The sequence below is a fragment of the Podarcis bocagei genome, assembly GCF_964188305.1.
Source record: "Podarcis bocagei genome assembly, chromosome: 13".
Taxonomy (NCBI): Eukaryota; Metazoa; Chordata; class Lepidosauria; order Squamata; family Lacertidae; genus Podarcis; species Podarcis bocagei.
Window position 1 is genome coordinate 15,971,576 of NC_138138.1, and position 20,744 is coordinate 15,992,319.

General features: G+C 42.4%; 1 protein-coding gene across 2 annotated transcripts in view; it reads right to left on the reverse strand.

Moving 5' to 3' along the window:
* MYO1D (myosin ID) overlaps positions 1–20,744 on the reverse strand; it is a 171,870-nt gene that overhangs the window by 143,341 nt on the left and 7,785 nt on the right. For both annotated transcript variants that reach the window (XR_014001258.1, XM_081166191.1), the window contains exon 2: positions 314–522. Coding sequence is in view for 1 of the 2 variants with exons in the window: in XM_081166191.1 (XP_081022317.1) it covers positions 314–522 (209 nt within the window). In the remaining variant the exon portion in view is untranslated. The remainder of the gene's footprint in view (positions 1–313; positions 523–20,744) is intronic.

The following is a 20,744-nucleotide window of genomic DNA, read 5'->3' on the forward strand; positions in this document are numbered from 1 at the left end:
CAATCCCAAAAGCAGTGTTGGGTGGGTGACATTATTTCAACTGGGTCCTTTTGGGCAAAATTAGGAATGCTGATTGTACTTTTGCTGCCACTTGAGTGCCGTGTGTGTGTGTGTGCGCGCGCGCGTGCGTGCGTGCGTAAACAGGAAACAACAGGCAACAGGAGAAGAAAAAAACAACTACAGGGTGACTGCTGCATCCCTGCACTAGAAGAAACAACACAATTGCAGCCAGACTCACTTCCTTTGCTTCAACTTTCAAATGGGCTGTTAGAATGTTACTCAGGTTGGAGGTAGCAGGTACCCTGCAACACACCTGATATTACGATGCAGGTATCCTTTGATCGCCTCTTCATGGCTTTGTACGCAGCATCCGCAATAGCAAAGAGATGAGGGGGCCGCTCATACAGCTCCCGACCTTTGTACTGCTCGATCATGTCCCGTCCATAGATATTCAAGTTCTTGTAAGGGTTTACAGAAACGACCACTTCCCCAATAAAAGTGTAGATCCGTCCCTTTTCAAACCTAGGCAGGGCAAGGCAAAGGACACAGAGAGAGTTAACTTCAAAGAGCATACATGAGCTTCTACACATCTTCTCAGCTGCTTTTGATCATACCCGTTAGTCAATTGACCCAAGTATTTCACAGACTAACAGAAAGGTAATAACGTTTGAAAGCCTGTATGGAAAACATATGTAGTACATTTGGAAGGATTATAGGCACTGTACATGCCGCCAAGTTTTCCATGTAAACATAGAATCTGGTTATCTAGAAGCAGAATTAGACATCCTGAGAACCAGTTTTTATTACACTGAAAAAGAATCTAGCTCTCATGACAATTTTTATAGGTTCAAGTGAACATGTGTAAGAAGTTGTGATGACAGTCCTACTACCAGGACTGCTTATCAAGGCTCCAAATACCAATCTCACTATTGTGGAACATCTTTTAGAAGAATATTAAGCTAGTTCAGGCAACCCCCCCCCCCCATTTATGCACATTCAATATGTGTGTGTGACTGTGGACACTCACATCACGCCAAGCCCGGAAGTGACCCAAAAAATCACAAAAGTGGGTGGAACGGGGCATGGTGGGGGCAGAATGGGGTACTTGCAGACTTTTTCAATGGTGTCTCAAATATTTCACTTTTCACTTAAATGTGTGTTGCATTGGAATGCAACCTCCGTGTAAATTGGGATTTGCCTGTACTTTAATATACGATACAGAAAGTGACAACTGAAGTACTAAACAAGACCACTTTAAAAACATTAAAAAATCTAGTTGGGAAAAATCAGTTTGCATCAATACAAATGTAAAAGGTTGTGTCAAAAAACTCTTAATCAAGTCTAAATTCCCAGTGTAGCCGTAACAAAAAAAAAAAGTATTTCACACACATCCTTCCTAAACACAAATTCCAAGGTACTTTGTATTCAAGTTAGGAAAGGGATATCGGCTTATAGAATAATGTTGCCATTGTGTATGGATAATATAAGGCAGAACTTTCTAAACTCTGTGTTGCAACACGTTAGTGTGTCAACTGCAGGGTGTAGGTGTGTCACGCAAATGCTCCTGGAGCTGGAAAGGGGTTAGTTTCGCCTCCTCTTTGCTAATAAAACTGAATTACTGGGTCGCGAAATGATGCATGCCTAAAAAAATGTGTCACCAAGATGAGAAGTTTGGAAAGCTCTGATGTAAGGCAAGTCAGAGCGTAATAACTCACTTGCACACCTAGCTGACATTAAAGCCACAAGAAAGGCAGCTTTAAAGGCGAGCAAAAAATCCACAGTAACCATAGGCTCAAACAACTTTCTCATAAACTGACTCAGTAGCAAGGATGCACTGCATGCTGATACAATCCCTGGGGTGAGGAAGTGCTGTCAGTCCTAGCAATGAATGCAGAGATAGCATATTAGTGAACTCTCCTTATCCAGGCTTTTGTCTCTTGTTATTTTCAGGTAAGGGGAGGGAATGAAGGGAGAGGGGAACTACTGCAAAGTGCATGATCCAATTAGTCACGCTACTTAAACTGTGTATATCTGCTGTGTGGAAGGCTTTCTCAAACAGAAAAAAATGGTTCACACAACTCTACAATCCACTCAAGGGATTGACTCACCAGACTCTCAGTTTCAGGGACCCTGATGCAGCTATCTCATCCAAAGGTATTAAGGGAATTTCTCAGAGATAAGCTCCATGTCAAAGGGTTGTATCGTGGCATGCCTGCTTGGTAAAGTGCAAGCAGTGCAGACAGGATGTGATTATAAGACACTCCTGAACAAAAGGCTGTGGGCTTCCAAGCTAGGAAACTTTGCTCAACAACATTTTTGTTTTAAGTCCAGTAAGCCACACACAAGGAGATGATAGCACAATATTTATTGTTAACAACGAGGGGAAATGTAAGAGCATTCAAAATATGGCATGGTGATCAAAGTTCTTTTTTAAATAATAAAGGTATAATAAATGTCAGGAATGTGTCTGGAAACCAATGAAAGAGTACTGTACAAATCATAAGGAAAGATAAGGAATGTGTGAGAGAGACACAACAGCAGAACGAGCAAAGTTCACAAGAGAAGCTCATAACATAACATAATGTTAAGGCCAAGTGGCCAGTCCCTGGTATGCGACTCAAAAATTCTGCCTTATCAGAAAGGTCAAGAGGGTCAAGGACTAATGTGATAATAATGAGCAGAATAATGTGTTGCTTTGCAGCTGGCAAGTCCCTGTTAAGTTCTGCTCTGCTGCTCTATCCTTTCCTGGTATGTCATGGTGGCCCTGATCTGTAGCAGAAGAGGAATTCAGGTTTTCTTCCTCAAGAGCAGGGCTCAGAGCCCAGAGAGCTTATAATGCCAGATGGGCACTGTAACTTTGGCTCTGGGCTTCCACTCAGGCATGCTGCCACCTCTGCTCTGGGGTTCTGGGGGTGATCTTGGCAGGTCTGGAGCTGGAGGAGCAGGATCACTTCGGGCACACTGTTTCCCTTTAACCTGTGGCTTTCTCAAGCAGAATATCTTGCTAGGTGGTGGGGGCCCGGGGAGGCATTTGTCAGCATCTGCCAGCTCCCCCTGAGCCTTATAAGTAATAGGTCCAACAATAGGGCACTCTTCTGCTGCTGTCTCTTCCAGTTCACAACATTGTCAAACCAGAGCTGAGGAAAAGAGATGTTTTTCTTACTCTCAAGTCAGACACATGGCACCGAGTTTCCCTACTTGAGGGTAGAGACTAAAATGAAGCTCTAGAAATGTCTTAAATGCTCCAGACTGCATGTGTGTGACTGCACAGAAACCATAAAGGGCAGGCTCTTAAGTTCAAACTTCTGCATCTTTAATCTCTTTTTGGGGTCCAAAAGGATTCTAGCACACCAATGTGAGAGCCTTCCCTATGGATGACCTAAGACAGGGGTCAGCAACCTTTTCCAGCCATGGGCTGGTTCACCGTCCATCAGACCATGTGGTGGACCGGACTATATTTTAAAGGGAGGGAAAAGAACGAATTCCTATGCCCCACAAATAACCCAGAGATGCATTTTAAATAAAAGGACACATTCTACTCATGTAAAAACACGCTGATTCCCAGACTGTCCGTGGGCCGGATTGAGAAGGCAATTGGGCCGCATCCGGCCCCTCGGGCCTTAGGTTGCCTACCCCTGACCTAGGAGATTGTTTACTGTGCAGCCTCTTCTTCCCTGCCTGCCACATTCTTTCAAAAAAACAAAAAACAAAACACACACAACACCTCCCCATCTTCTGCAGCCTGTTACTGATCCTTCACCACTAGGTGGGATCAGCATACTTCCTAACTCACTCTAAAAGACGATAGCTGACTGAACCACAATCCTGGCCCAAACACAGTGCCATGCCCTTAAAACACACAGCAGGATATGACAAATCCTTTTCCATTGCTCAATTTGAGAAAGGAAGACCAAACCAAGTGTGCAGTGAAGATCACAGGTTGCTCCCTGCTCAGCTCAGCTCAGCTGCTGATGTATACCAGTGCTATATGGAGTTGCCTGTGTTTTCTAAAGTACCGTAAAACAGCCACTCAGCAGAGGCTTCTACATGAGCTCAGGGTTTCCAAATACAGTATTTTAAGTTTCATGTGCTACTGCACATGGGTGTAGCCGGGAGGGGGGCAGGGAGGGGCAGTCAACAAAATCAATAAAAATATATAGCTGAGGTTCTGCCCCCCCCCATAAAATACATGCCCCTCCAACAAAAATCCTGGCTACGCCCATGCTACTGCATAACATCCAGATTGCTATAAAGATGCTGCAAAAAAAAATAATCCCAGCAGTCAAGCGCCTTCTGCTAATCTCACACGAGATATTCCTTAACCGTTTCACAAATTCTCAACCTATTTGAATTCTTTTCCCACTGAACACACAGGTAAAGGGGGGCGGAATCCCAAATTTCATCTAGTGTGGAATGTTTTCTTACTGAAAGCATTTCCTTTGTAAGTAGTGGGAAAGTTCAGCATTACTGACTTGCGTCCAAAGACAAAGGAGTGTAGCCAACTAAGTCTTACTCAGAGCAGACCCAATTAATTGATGGATCTGACTAACTTAAGCCCAGTTATTTTAATGGATCTGCTCTGAGTATAGCATTTAGTTAGATATAGCCCAGAGAGTTCAGGTTTCAATGGAGTTTTACAATCCCAGAATTTTGATACACCCTCCCTAGACATTGATCTCATTTTCGCTCTTGCTTATGAAGTATGCACACCTGCAATAAATGTTAATAGATTTACAAGTGAAAACCAAAGAGCCCTACGCCCTTTTCAACTCAGCATTAAGGGCTGCCAATTCCAGAGTAGGAAATGCCATTCAGCGTGCATTTGGAGCCCCTCCTTTCCTGAATGGGGCTGAGAAGCAAGGGCAGGGCAAGGATAAGCAATTTACTCACACAAAACTCTTAAACGGGGCAAGTTCTCCTTTGAAGGAAGTCTGGAAGGGGAGCAGGATGGGCTTGTAATTCTAGGGTTGCCAAAAGGTCAGACTTTTACTGGCCCGACCAGAAATTCATCCTCCTGCCCTCCTGCTAGAACGAACACACATACAGCTCAATAACTTGTTTCTCTAAATAAGGCATGTTGAAAGGTTATTGCAGCAGTTCAAGAAGAAAGTGGAAGGATTTGGGAAATACAGAAGAAAAAATGGGGCATGCCACTATTTAGGGAAAGGCAAACAGCAAGAATATGGAGTTTGTGAGGGGAAACTGTTTTCTGCACAGTGCAATTTCGGCATATTACAGAGCAAAAGACCTTGGACAGAAGCAAATAAAAGCCAAACCACTAAACGCAGGAGTGTAAGAACACTTTTCTTTCTGCTTGCGTCAGTGGGTACTGTGAGGCATTCCTCCTCCACATTTGAGGGCTGCGGAGTGCAAGCCAGGCTTGGGATGCCTGTTTTATTTGCAGATATTATGGCAGAAAGGAAAAGAGAAAGGCAGCAGAGGGATAACTGATTGGTTTCCTGGAACAGACAGGCTGCAGCAATGGTGCCTTCTGCCAATAAATCAAGAAAAAAATTGTTACCATTGCCACCTGCCTAATTTGTTTTAACCAACCAACTAGCTAACTCCAAGTAATTATACTATACACACAGAAAGAAAGAACACGCACACAGAGAGAAAAGAATAGAATAGGAGGCACCTGGAAGGACCTCCCTGACAAAGAAAAGAAGAGTTACGAGTTTTTTTGCCTTTAGGATAATGCAAAACAAAGGGTAATGCACATCTAAGCACACATGCTTCAAATTCCATTTCACTAAAATTAACAGAGAATGTGATCCAGGCAGAAGTGTTACATACACACAAAATATACACATGAAAACATAAGTAACAGCTTTACAGAGGGAGGAGCCAAAGGAATGTCAAGTAAAAGAAGATTTGGTGATGCACCTGCAGTATTTAGCCCCTTCTGAAACACTGCACCTGAATACCACACTATTTAGCAAACTTCTGAGCTTGTTAATAATTGGGGGAAAGAGTAAGTTAGGCCCCATGTAATGCAGGCTCTTGCTTGAGCTGCAGAAGCTCTTTAAGGTGCCTAAAAGATTATGCTTCTGGGAATGTTGAGGGGTGTTTTCACTAATTTTCAGCAGGGTCAACATTAATGATGTGGTATTGGCATTGAGGAAATTTGACATATTATGCCAAACCCTGCAGCTGTGCATTACGCTATCATCAAAACTGAACATCTTAGGACTCAGAATAATGGCACTTTAACCAATTAGCAACCCATTCTTTAAAAAAACAACACCTGGGGCACAAGTTTTGCTCTTATAGGGTGCAATTCTACACACAGATGTGGGGGTAGGTCTCATTGATTTCAATAGGATTTTCTTCCAAGTAGACATTCATTGGGTTGTTGTTCATTCTCATTTCTTAGCATCTACCTCGTTTCCCCTACTTACCTCCAATATGGCAGAAACATAACTCACTCAACACTACCTCATTCACCTCTTTTCTCCCCAACTTTTTCTTTTAGTTGCCTCCAACCCCAAGTAATCACCCTTTTTACTCCGAACAACAGGTGTGGGGTGAAAAGCTTCACAACAAGCACATTACATTATGAGGTCATAAACCAATCCTCATTTATGAAAGGAATCTAGACATAATACAAAGGGGGCGGGAGTGTTTTGACTTCCTCACTATTTTACCTGTGTGATTTGGAATGTGCTCCTTTGGCCAATTTTCATGTACTGAAGAAATGTTTCCTGGTAAAGCAACTAAAATCTATCACCTGGGGCACGTTCATGAATTTCTTTAGCTTAAGTTCTAATGAAACAAACAAGTGTTGTACAAGGGTAGCAGTTTAGTGATCCCTTTTATCTGGAGACATCACCATGGAGGGCATGTGAAGCCAAGAATCTTTCACGCTGCACTATGAATGAACCAAGAGCAAAACTTGTAGCAACCACAGCAGTGTATGAACTACCGTATTTTTCGCTCTATAAGGCGCACCTAGTTTTTGGAGGAGGAAAACAAGAGAAAAAAAAATTCTGAATCCCAGAAGCCAGGACAGCAAGAGGGATCGCTGCACAGCCATCCCTCTTGCTGTTCTGGCTTCAGCGAAAGCAACGCAAAGCCTCTTCAGGGCAGCAGGAAGAAGGCTCCCCCTGCCCTGAAGAGGCTTTGCGCGGCTATCCCAGAAGCCAGAACAGCAAGAGGGATCGCTGCACACCCATCCCTCTTGCTGTTCTGGCTTCTAGGATAGCCGCGCGAAGCCTGCATTCGCTCCATAAGACACACACACATTTCCCCTTACTTTTTAGGAGGGAAAATTTGTGTCTTATAGAGCGAAAAATACGGTACATACCACTAGTGGGTACCACCAGAGTCACAGAGGACAGGCCTGGATTGCTACCATATAGGAGATGGAAGATTACACACAAGGGACATACTTTCTGTGAAAATTAAACCCAGCTGCAACCCCCTCCCCCTTTAATTTACACTGAGTCTTGCTGCCAATTTAGCCCCTCTGCTTCCTACTATTGAAGTATAGGAGCGGAAAGACAAGATTTCTTATAGGTATCCCGAGCTGTTTCTTGCCATCAGCTAGCCACAAGCTGCTATTGCAGCATCAGATGCTTCATTGTTCTCTTAAAAATATTCTACATTTGTCAAACTCGCACTCGGTACTGCTCTGTGAACACTGGGAACTTCTGAATAGAACATTGTGTTTGAGCCTGGGCTTTTGAATGTACCGATTTAGTCCTCCAGTCCTAGAAATAGTCAGGAAAGGCAGCAGGCCTTCTCTGCAGAACATAAAACGCACAGAAATAACTGAACTAGATGCGCCCCATAAGCTGATTCAAGACAAGAAGATGCCAGTGTAACCAAAACATTATACTATATTGCCTTTTGTTTCCTCTTCCCATTTTTTGGTTTAAACAGACCATTTATTATCACCAGTAGCAAACTCATGGGGAAATGTTAAATTAAACTTTCTAAGGCACGATAATATGTAACCCAACAGAGACTGAGCACAGTATTATTGCTCTTTTGTTGACGAGTTATTTCATGCCTTGCATGTTAATGCAACGCTACAGTGTATTTTCCATGTTAACACATTATTGTACGCAGCTTGTCATGGAAGCATCCTGAACTCCCTAGGACTGGTGCTTTATTTCTGGACCACAGAAAATGCAACAACAAATACGTAACAGAGAAAGTGATCCGGTGCCAATCCAATAAGTCTCAGCAGGCACAAGAATGGCTAGGTACCAGTCTTGGAATTGCCCTCCAACATAATAATGAATGTTCTGAATACCAGTTCAGGTGGTCACAGGTGATCTAATACACTGATGGGGTTGCATAAAGTCCCCTAAAGAATCCATGTGGAAACACATTTCATAGCAATTCCCCTACTCTCATATGCAAATCTATTCATCTTGCTGACAACTCCTGTACAGTACATCTAAGCATGAAAGATATGCATAATGTTGTACAGAGAGGGTTCTAGGGCATATTCCTGAACATGTACTCAGCCTTCCCAAATAACACTTGAGATGGCAATCCTGAGCACAGACCTCTTCAGGCTGCAGGAGAGGCTCACTTGACTGACTGCTGCTTCATTTAAAACAACAACTATATATGTGTCAAGGAGAAAACTTGGCTAGAACCCTGCTCCTTGACACCTAGTTCTCTGCAGGAATTTATTATTATTTGGTATGGAAAGGCATTCAGTCATGCAACACCTCACCTTCGGTCTGAAGTGACCAAGTCTAGACACAGGATTATCACCTCACCTGCTGCTTGTGAGAACTAGGGGCTTGTACAGGGTGCCAGCCAGGCCTTTTGGTCCTAGCAATCACCTGCACAAAATGAGAAGGCATCCAGAACACACCCAGTACTATACAGTGGTACCTTGGGTTACATACGCTTCAGGTTACATACGCTTCAGGTTACAGACTCCGCTAACCCAGAAATAGTGCTTCAGGTTAAGAACTTTGCTTCAGGATGAGAACAGAAATCATGCGGCAGCAGGTGACCCCATTAGCTAAAGTGGTGCTTCAGGTTAAGAACAGTTTCAGGTTAAGAACGGACCTCCGGAACGAATTAAGTACTTAACCCAAGGTACCACTCTACACACAATGTAGAAGATAGGTAGCGACAAATCAGCTCCCTCTGAAGCTCTGAGAGCCACTGATCAAGAGAAACCCAGAAGTACTTGCTAAGAGATGCAATATAAAACCTCAATGAAGATGAGGCAAACCTCCATGGAAGAAGAGAATCTTACAGCAAGCAAAGCCAAAGGCAAATTTCTAGCAGCAGTTTAGCATAGCAGCCACCCAAATGTGCTATGCTAAGTATGAAAGCTCAGGAAAGATGTGGGCGCAGCTCTCCCTCCTCCTGCCTTCCTTCACTAACTGGCTAGCTTAAGAGGGAGGCTGAAATGCCTTATCCTACTCCTCTTCGAATGCCAGTGTTGGATTAGCACTCCAGTCAACAAAGCCTTACAAGCAGCGAACTAGAGATGTACAGCTGTGTGTGAGGACTCTGTACATTTGCTTGCTGAAGATATGGTTGCAAACAGGTCTGGGGACTTGAGAGGACATAAGGTTAGAGAAATACTGGCATAAATGGCTGTTGATATATTGGACCCAGCCAAGGAAAAATATTAAGGCACTAGGACCATCATCTTTAAACTGGGGAACCCCAAAATTAATTGGAGGCATATCAATGGATATTTTATTATCATCGCTGCCACAACACAGCTACAGAGAGGGTGTTTGCTCACACACACAGTTCACATGGGTGTGCGCAGTCTAATGTCTAGTGACCTGCATGTATGATGATGTAACATAGAGCAGCCTTCCCCAACTTAAAAGCCCTCCAGATGATCTGAAGAACCAGCACCATTGGCCCTGAGCATGTCCCAGGAACGCCAGACAGTATGGTTAGTGTAGTCTAACATTTGGAAGGCAACGTATTGAAGGCTGTTCAAGAACATGTCAAAGAATGCTCTGCACTCAGCAGGAGGTTTGTGGCAACAAGTAAGTGTCCTTAAGCACAAAAGTTTTAGGTGAAAAAGTCTGAAACCCTCTGGCCTAGAAAAACCTTTCTCCAGACCTACCGTATTTCTGATAGTCAAGGAGTAGACATGCTTTCCAATAACCATCTTAAACACATTAGGAAGTCAAGGCAACTTAGCCTTTTACCAAGATACACTTTAATAAGAGCTGTGACAACCACAGTAACTTTCCCTGCATATGGACAAAGCACATTTTTGACCCTGAAAGATGCAATGCAAATTTATATTTGATCTTTGGTTATTATTTCCATTCCAGGAAAAGTGTAAGATGACATGTCTAAGGTAATTTGCATGCCTATGTCAACAAGATATTGGAACAACTGTCCAACCTCTCGTCTTCCTACCGCTAAAAATCATTGTACTAAACACTACACACTACATAACAGTACTCTATTACTAACAGGAGGAACTCGAGCTTTCTTAGAACTTAACCCTCTGACCCAGGATTGGGAAGGGGTTAGTTGCGGCTACTCAATCTGAAGGGAGTATATTCTGCTCATGCTGAGAAGCCCTCACTCTACACGCAAGGGCTAAATTCTGATATAACCTGACTGGAAACAAGCCCTCCATGGTAATATCCAGGAAAAAACAGTATGTTCCATGACAAAACAAAACTGATGCAACTCCAGCTGGAAAAACACAGAGGTATGAGACATTAGCTTGCAAGTTCCGACAAGTCACCATTTCTTGTCAACAACTAATAGGTGAAGTAGCCCATCATAATCGTACACTTTTTTTAAAGATACAAAAGGAGATGGAAACAATGGCCGGAACAGTGATCTAAAAAACAGGCAAGGCAGTCATCTTCCTTAAAAAAATTTATTAGTAGAGTTCAAGCTTCTGAAATACCCAGAGTCCTTCAAACAGACTCAAAAGTGGCTAATTTGCACTCAAGAGACTTAAGGATGATGATAAAGATAATTGGTACATAAATAAATACACTTGTAATCAACTCTGAACTATATACAGTAGGAAAGCAGCTAAATTTGCCTCATGAAGATGGCACATGGCTATTTGGGGCAATGCACTTGCCTACAGGTGGCCCCTGTGACATAAGGAAAACAATCTCATATATTTAGCTACAAATTGGCTTCATGATGTCAGTATCCAGAAGAAAAAATGCCACAGTGTTCACAGAGCTGCTGTCTGGCAATACTGCTTGCCATATGCCTTTTTCAGCAGCTATATGTTCTTAAAACAGAACTCCCCTATGTAGCAAGAGAGTGGTAGTACTTCCATTTCACCACAGGTGGGACTTAAAAGTCAATAGCCAGAAATAGCAGGCATTTGTTGCCTCACAGCAAGCAGACTCTATTGCAGGGATGGGAAACCGGTGGCCCCAGGGTTCGAAATTAGCAGGGCTCCAGGCGCATTTCGCGCCTAAAAATTCTTCATTTGTGGTCTGGGTGCCCTTTTTTTGCGCCTGGCTGACACTCAAGGATTACTGAAATGTATTGTGCTTTGAAGCCTCAAAGTAAATGTTAAGGATAGACAATATGTTAAGGAGTTTAACAATGAAGAGTAGAGTGTTTTGAAAACTCAAGTATGGCACCAATGTTCTTATTGCTAACACCAAATTACACATGTATTAACAATTTCTGCTAAAAATGTGATATTAACCATGTGTCACTTATGTGAATTGCATATTAATTCATGCTTATCAAAAGAATAAATAAAAAAGTGTTGCCAACCCCCCCCCCAGGCAACTATACATTCTGTTTTGGCACCCACAACCCAGGTCCCAGAAGCCATTTGGCTCCTAGCTTTTCTATCCTCACTGTGTGGCTCTCTAGATACAGTCGTTCCTTGATTCTCAAACAGAATGTGTTCCGTCCCGGAACCATTCGAAAACCAAGACGTGGCTTACGAATGGCTGCAGGAGTGTCCTGGAGCCAATCAGAAGCTGCAGAAGCCACGCCGGATAATCAGCTTCCCAAAACTGTTCGAAAACCTTCCAGCTCACTTCCAGTTTTCGATTGTTCAGGAGCCGAAACGTAAAGGTTCCAAGGTGTTCAGCAAACAAGGAGAGCCAGTGTGGTGTAGTGGTTAAGAATGGTAGAATCGTAATCTGGTGAACCGGGTTCGCGTCTCCGCTCTTCCACATGCAGCTGCTGGGCAACCTTGGGCCAGTCACACTTCTCTGAAGTCTCTCAGCCCCACTCACCTCACAGAGTGTTTGTTGTGGGGGAGGAAGGGAAAGGAGATTGTGAGCCGCTTTGAGACTCCTTAGGGTAGTGATAAAGCGGGATATCAAATCCAAACTCTTCTTCTTGTTGTTGTTGTGGACCCTCAACTCCTATCAGCCCCAGCCAGCACGGCCAACAGTTAGGGAGGATGAAAACTTTAGTCCAACAACATCTTGAAAGCCTAAGGTTCCCAACCCCCAGACTCTTTAGCAGTTGTGTGAACACAACCATAATGCTCTGAAACTAATACAGCAACAACAGCCTGTCCCAAACCTTACAAGCAAAAGCTAATCTTCTCCTCAATCACCCCAAACTAAGAAAGCTGGCACCATTATGTAGAGGAATCTACTCCGGTTTACAGACTCCAGTAAGCAATTGGTATTAAGATGGCCACAAAGCAGAGGAGGTAGGGATGGAAGGCAAAGCTCCTCCTCATTTTTCAAGGTGGACTGCTGACAAGCTCTGATGACACCATGGGAGTTACCCTCCTGGAATGCAAAAGCAGGAGTGAAGTGAAACTTCCCAAAGAGCAGGATCTGGTCCAGGGTTTGCCAGTTTCTGTATTATGGTTAGATGCAGTACCTTTGCTGGGAGAATAAAGATTTTTTAAATGGGAGATGTTGACATTGTATTGCCCAAGTGGTCAAGAAAGACCCAGATCTGAAATGATAAAATCAAATTCCAAGCACACTATGTAAAAAAACCTTTTAGCACAAAAAAGCACAGAATCCCACAATAATTTGCATTCCCTGCCAACCGTGCAGGCCACAGCAACCGAAGCAGATCATAAACCAATAATGTTCATGAAATCAAGGATAGTATCAGGAGTGTCAGCTGTGCTAAGAAAAAGGAGAGGTATTAGTTTATTAAGTAGACAACAGTGTTAAACATCTACACTATACATATGATTATGAAGTTTAAGCAAAGCTTGTAAAGGCCTTAAAAGGGTGTCCTTTCTGCCTTGTAATCCCATTCACTCACAGACTTATTCATAAACATTCCAAAGACTTGAGTAGTAGTAAAACCAGACATTTTTAGAGTGGGCATGTCAACCCCTCCCTCGCCCCTTGCACTTCCTTTCAGCCAAGTTACTTTCTCGTGCCTCAGGCCCCAGGTATATAAACATACAGACCAGAAATTGGTTTTCTGTACACTGTTGGTCGCTGGTGTTTGTTTACTTGTGCAACAGTGTTCAGGCAGTGGCTTCAAGATTTTAAGAAGAGTATTCAACTGGAGAACATTTGATGTAATTTTCCGGATCTGATGAAATGGTGAATACTCACAACTTTCATAAGCAGGGGCACATATTTTATTTAAGCTGAAAGCCAGTGACTTTAATTTGCACCAGGGATTACTGGGATCCAGCAGCTGACCCTGTCTAAAAAGAACATGCAAACAATTTTAATACTGGTTGCAGATCACTACAGTCTTATGCATGCAGTGAAGTAGGCTATTGTCTTAAAAAATCAGGTTGCAATAAATTCAGACTGATGATAAAGGATTCTGTCTTATTTTGTCTAAACAGGTACAGTTTAGAAATCCAGATCCATATAGCAATGCTTGCCCAGCTCTTTTCTTCATACTCCACACACAGGCCCAGCATGCCCCTTGCAGCCAACATGACAGAATGGCAAGAAGAACAGAAATAATGATGTAATAATCAGATTCTTACATAGTATATGGAAACGGCACAATGTCTGTCTGCAATAAGCTACCCATGCCAATAATGTTCTGTAGGTGGTTCCATGGTTCATCAGTTCCACTGCCTACATAACTCCTTGAATCACAGTTCCCTGGAATCTAGCTTGCAGGCCCTATAACCTGGATTTTAGGTAGCTACAGTTCAGGAGATTATTCCACTGTGAGAATACTGAGAGAATACAAAAGGAGTGGCATGAAACAAATTTAAATATCGGGATTTGTTTGGACAATGTATTATAATTGGGCAATTTATAGTCTTATTCTTTATATTATTCTTTTAATTAAATGAGGTTCTCAGGATGGTTTACAGTATGGAGACACAAAAATACATAACAGCAAACAAAACAATAAACACCCCCACACATAGTTTAAAAGGCCATAGATTGTTTATTTAGCCAAAGGCCTAGAGAAGAGGAATGTTTTTGCTTGGTGCCTGAAGATATGCAACGCAGATGCCAGGTAAGCCTCCCTGGGGAAAGCATTCCACAAATGGGGAGTCATCACAGAAAAGGCCCGTTCTCATGTTGCCACCCTCTAGACCTCTCATGGGGAGGCACATGAAGAAAGACCTCAGATTATGATTGCCGGGTGTGGGTTGGTTCATTTAATATGGGGAGAGATGGTCCACGAGGTATGTCAGCAATAAATATTAGATAAGCTTTGAGTTTTTCCATTCTATTGCTAGAGAAGCGATTTAACGAACAAACAAAAATCACATTTATTTATCTAGAAAACACCAACATTAAGGTCACATCATAAGGCAGCAAAGCCTGAAACAGCAATAAATATTTGCTGGATAGTCTTTGTTCCAGACAGCACATTTGCAGTGCTACAGTGGGTTATTCGGTATTTCCTCCTTCACAGTTGGCACTGGACAATTCATAATCATAATAAAGAAGGACTTGAAAAGAACAAATCGTCTTTGTAGTTCTCTGGAGGAAACAAGCAGCCAACAGCAAGCAGTAAAAATAGCTGCAAACTTGGAGCTCTCTAGCCAACCAATTTCAGTGATTTTTGGGCACCAACCCAGATTATTTTTTTTAAAAAAGTAAGGAAAAACTCCCAGCTGAACTTCAGTGAGCACTACGGGGATATTTGCATATTTCTGAAAGTTACAATTGTGACCAATTCAAAAATTTTATCATTGACAAACACCTCCCTCATGATCCTACTTTCCCATTGCTGCCCATTTGCTCCTGTAATAGGAGAAAGTGTGCCAAGCTAAAACTAAATTTTGCACATTGCTGAATTCAGTGTTTGCATACCAAAAGTTATTCTCTCGCACATAAGTTGCAGAGAACACACCTGAATCAGAAAGCAGTTCCCTACAGATACAAATTCGCTTAATACATATTTATCTTGCCTATCATTTATTAGGAGCTACCTGTTTTCCTATTTAACAGATGTGGCAGAACAAGGTTTCATGCTGCCCAGTGAAACAAGTCATATTTAGCCTGTGGTTCTCTTTGCCAGCATAAACAAGAGTTGTGCTTGTTTGGTTTAATGGTAAGGACAGTGTCGATCATCCATTTAGGCTCATGACCGAAATGTAAGACAAATGTTGAAGCTAAAGCCAACCAGATGTGATGTACTTTTAAAAATCTATTTATACCACCTGTCCTGCCTACATATGAATAGACAACAGAAGAATGCTTATAGACATCAAAAGATGTGACTGCAAATGTGTCACAGTAGTGTGGTACTGGACATCATGACTACTCTGGTTTCTTAAATAAATGGATAGTGTACTTTATGAGTTTGGACCCATTATGTCAAAAATCAGATGAACTCATGCCAAAGTCACATTTTGGTCCAGCATTTTGAGTCAAATGGCACCTGGTGTCTAAACATTAACAAAGCCCCCCCCCCCCCTTAGGAACCCTCATGCAGAGTTTGGCAATGATAATTTTGAGAGGCGTCCAAACCACAGAGGACAAACAAGCAAATAGACAGACAAACCACTTTCCAAAACACACAGAAAATTGGGTGAAATATGTCCTCCTACCTAGAAGCATACCCTCTAATGTTAGTAAAAGTTGCAGAGCAAGTACAGTTGTTTTCCAGCTGAACCTCCCTGGGGAGATAATTCCACAAATGGGGAGCTACTGCAGGAAAGGCCCCTTCTTGGGTTGCTACCCTCCTGACCTCTCATGGTGGTGGTCCACAAAGAAGGGCATCAGAGGATGATCACAGGGTCTGGGTAGGTTCATATGGTCCTTGAGGTATTGCGATCTTGAGTCATTTAAGGTTTTATAGGTCAGAACCAGCAGTCTGAATTAGGTCCAAAAACTAATCGACAGCCACTGCAGAACATTGTAATATGCTCAAACTGTCTTGCCCTGGTGAGCAATTTAGCCACCAAATTCTGCACCAGTTGAGGTTTCCAAACCTTCTTCAGAGGCAGCCCTATGTATAATGTATTGCAGTAATCTAAGATAGAGGTTATCAGAGCATAGGCAACACCAGTTAGGCTGCCCTATAGAAAATGTACTGTAAAAAAGAGAGAATGGACACATCCAGGAGTAAAAAGGAGAAAGCAATAAGCTACAAAAACCCAAACAAGGGGTTGCTACAGCAACTGCCAGCACTGACAATTGGCACACAGCATGCAAAAACAGCTTATTCTACTATCTTCGTGCTATACGTGGGTGGGGTGAATAATGGACTCTGCCTCTAAGCCTTCTTCCAGTAGCAACTGTTTGTCCCACCTCATGGGAACCAGACACATTTAAAAAGCCATTTCCTGGATGGAATTTGATTTTCAGACAGATACTTAGGACTCTCAAGCCATAGCAGGACCTTTTAAAGAACAACAAAGGGCCACAGCTTGCTGCTCACATTGAATGAGCTCCAAGGAGCAGCTTCCCCAAGATGCACGCACTGGTAACAAGGATTTATTGCCATTCAAAGTTGTTTAACTGCTCCAAAGGTTAATTATTACTCTTTATTACAAGGATCTGTCTAAAGTGACATGGCACGCAACAGCATGCTATGGTTATGTAGCAACCAACTCAAGATGCTTCACTACTCATGCTCTTACAAAGGCCACTCGTAAAAGGTTCAACAGCAGCATTAGAAGTCAAGGAAGCAGATTAATTAGTTAGATAATAAGGATGACAAGCATCACCTCTTTTGGAACCAGGAACAGGTCCTACTATTAAGCAACAAATGTTTTTCTTTACCTTGGACTCAGCTATACAGCTGTAAATAAAACTTTTTAAAATGTGTTGTAAAGTGCAATATACAAATGTGACACTAGATGGTGAAGGTGAACTATGGCAAATTCAATATATTTTTCAAAACGTTTTCTAACAAAGTATTTTCACAGCGTTTTTTATATGTGTGTAGATTCCACCCTTGTTTTGGTTTCATCTCTAGGTTACTGTAGCAGTGAAACAGGGACTGGATAGCATTTTAGACTAAAAGTCATTATTTAACTCATCAGTTCAATACACAGAATGACTTAAATGAGGGACGGGAAACTTGCACCCCTCCCAATGGCTTGCATCTTCCATCAGCGAGAATGGCCTGTGGCCAGGGATTATGGGAGCTGTAGTCCACAGGTCACAGGTTTCTCACCTCTGGTTTAAATGTAAGCAAAGAGCTATCTCAGATTTGGCCATGTCACCATTCAGATGAATAAGCTGCTCATGTGGCCACTTCTGCACCCTCCACACAACAATCCAACTGAAGGGAAATCATTTTTCTGCATGCTGGGTTTCACAAAAAAAGTTCCCTCCTAAAGCTATATATGCAGAATTCCTTGATGACATGGGTATTTTAACTCAGGAGTAGCAAAAGCCAGGAGGTAAGCAAGATATGTATGAAGAACTTGGAAGACAGCAACACCTAGCTGCTTTGCCTTGTATAGTTGCAGACTTGATTCCATACGCTAAGCAAGTAAGTGGGTCTCTTTGGGATTTGAGGAAGAAAGAGCAGCAAATCCCTTTGGATATGGGGCTCTATTAGCAGGCACCCCAGGGGCACACGTAAAGAAATTGGTAGTCTGTTTTTCAAGGCTGAAAGCAACTTTAAATAGCCATGAATTAGCAGGGGTGGGTTTAGGCCAGTCCTCCTATGTCCCCTTCAGGGCCCAATCTGTAAAAAAGGAAACAATGTTCTAAGTTTCAGGGCTATACGAAAGGACAAATAAGAACTGTAAAAGTATGATGGGAGATGGTTACTGTCTTAATGCCCTCTTACAAGATTCTCATTCTCATCTGGCAGGCAACTGCTGGAAACATAATGAATCCTTGATCTGACCCAGCCAGGGCTCTTTTTATATTGTGTTACTATTTTTAAAATTCTTCAGCTAAAGTGTCATAGGGGCCAACAAGTTATACAGTAATAATAAAGCAATGCATTTATTCTATGTGCCCAATTATGGTGCCCATTATAGAGATCCTACATGTTTAAACAACACAAATTTAAGGCAAGGCTTAGTTTCAGGAATAGCAATGCTCTTGTTGAGAGGTTTTCAAGGCAGTGATCCAAGGTAACCTGAATGTGTGAAACTCCTAATTGGTTATCAAGGGAGACTAGACAAACAAAGCAAGGGCGTGAACCCAGCACACCAGCAGAATGGAAGTCGCTGTGCCATTAACTCTTTCTTTTGCATCTCAGCTTCATTAACTTTGCTCAGAGCTCCACAAGCTTGGACTCTGATTCATGCATAACAAGAATTTCATAGATTCAGGTGGGTAGCTGTGTTGGTCTGATGCAGTCAGAATAAATAAAATAAAATAAAATAAAATAATTGTCCAGTAGCACCTTAGAGACCAACTAAATTTGTTCTGGGTGTAAGCATTAGTGTGCATGCTTATAGTGGAACCAATGTGAGCAAAGGGGTTGCATGAAGAAGAACATTAACAGAGAATGTATACAGTGCTACAGTTTCACACATACAGCAATCCAATGCCAAGGATGTCACAATCACAAAAAGCCTCTCCAACTCAGTGAAGGATGATGCTACCTTTCTGATAGGAAGAAAATCCCCTAGAAGAGAATCATCCATGACTCAACATTATGGTATCCAATGAGGCGCAGTTACTATGGATGCCTTGTAATATATCCCTAACACGAATGCGAGTCAAATAGTTTCACATGCAAGGCATTCATGTTAGATAGATTCTAAAATACCTGTTAGGCATTTCTTAAGTTATCTGGAAACAAGGCTGCTATTTATGGTAGGCGTCTTAGTCTGTCATCAGGTGGGGGGGGGAATCCTACATCAATTTATTACTCTTCTTTAAAACCCTGGAATTAATTGAGGGAGGGGGGGATACATGACAGGTGTCAATTCTCCTCTGCAGCACCACAACCCCCACCCCAATATGATAAATAAATTGGGGGGGGGGAGAGAAGAGAATGAAAGAGTTGTGGCTGCAAACACCCCATTCCGTCCTTGCCCCTTTTTGCGACGTTTTCAGATCACTTCCAGGTTTGGCGTGGTGCATGTGTGAGAAGTTTGCGCACCTATCAGAAGCACCTAAAACAGTTACTGCCTGTAAATAATAAACAGGGCAACATTGGAGGAGTAGGGAGAGAAGTAAATTTTCTGCCCCCAAGCACAATGGTCATGTCAACGTAATTCCCAATATGAGCTGTCTCCCCATAGATGCCAGAGCACTATAGGCTTCCGATACTGCAGGAATAATTTGATTGTCTAACCTCCGCTACTTGACTGGAGTCAGATTTGGCCAGTGAATTTGAGGGAAAGGAGAGGAGTGGAGAAGAGAGCTGCTTTACTGAAGCTCAACCCTGCCTATAACAGTTATGAAAGCAGATTAAAACGCAATATGAAAATGTGGAAGAGATTCAGATTAGCCAACCATGCGAGAGGCCAAACAAAACATACCACTTGAAACGCTTTCTAAAAGCCAATAAGGAGAGTGTGCTGAAGATATGAGGGGTTGGAGAGCTGATGTAAAGGCCCTTTTTCTATCTGAAACAGTTCTTACCTCATGGCACCAGACAAGGAGAGCAAGGGAGGGATCGCCCCACCTAAGCTTTCATTTCATATGAGGGGAAACATACAAACACACCGTTTTCTTCTTTTTGTGCAAGAGAGAACTTAACCTGCTCCCCCTTTTCAGTGTTTTACTTTGCCAATTCTCACAGGGAGCTGCTATACAACTAGATGACCAAAGCTGTCATAGGGTTGATAGAGGAAGAGTTGGTTGCAGAGGTATAACCCACCCATTTGACTGGGCTGCCCTATTCACTCTGGGTGGCTTCCAGCACATATAAAAACATAGTAAAACATAAAAACTTTAAAAGCTTCCCTACACAGGGCTGCCTTCAGATGTTTCCTAAATGTTATATAATTACTCATTTCCTTAACATCTGATGGAAGGGCATTCCACAGAATGGGCGCAACTACCAAAAAGGCCCTCCGAAAGCCTCTAAAGATTAGCACCAGCATAAGGAAACTCACAGTGGCATTTGGCATTTTCTGAAGTTTCTATGTTGCCTTCAAGAATAGGCCCACATAGAGTGAAATAGTAAATGCCAAAGATTTAAAATGCAGAAGTCAATGTGGCAAGACCCCTCATCTCTAAAGGAACAGAGGCTGATAAATCACACTGCCGAACACAACAGGAACCTGCTTATAAAAAAAGTAGGGTTGGACAGACTCCCAAACTCTGCATCTATTCTGACAGAGAATCATAGCCCCAAACACAGAAAAACCTATCGCAGAAGCAGCAAATTTTTGTCTAGATACAACTTTAGATTGTTTGTGCTCATTCATCTGATTGCTGATTTCAATGCTCATCATGTAGCATTAATTCTATAACTGCCATTTTCTAAGCTGATCAACATGCAAATGTGGA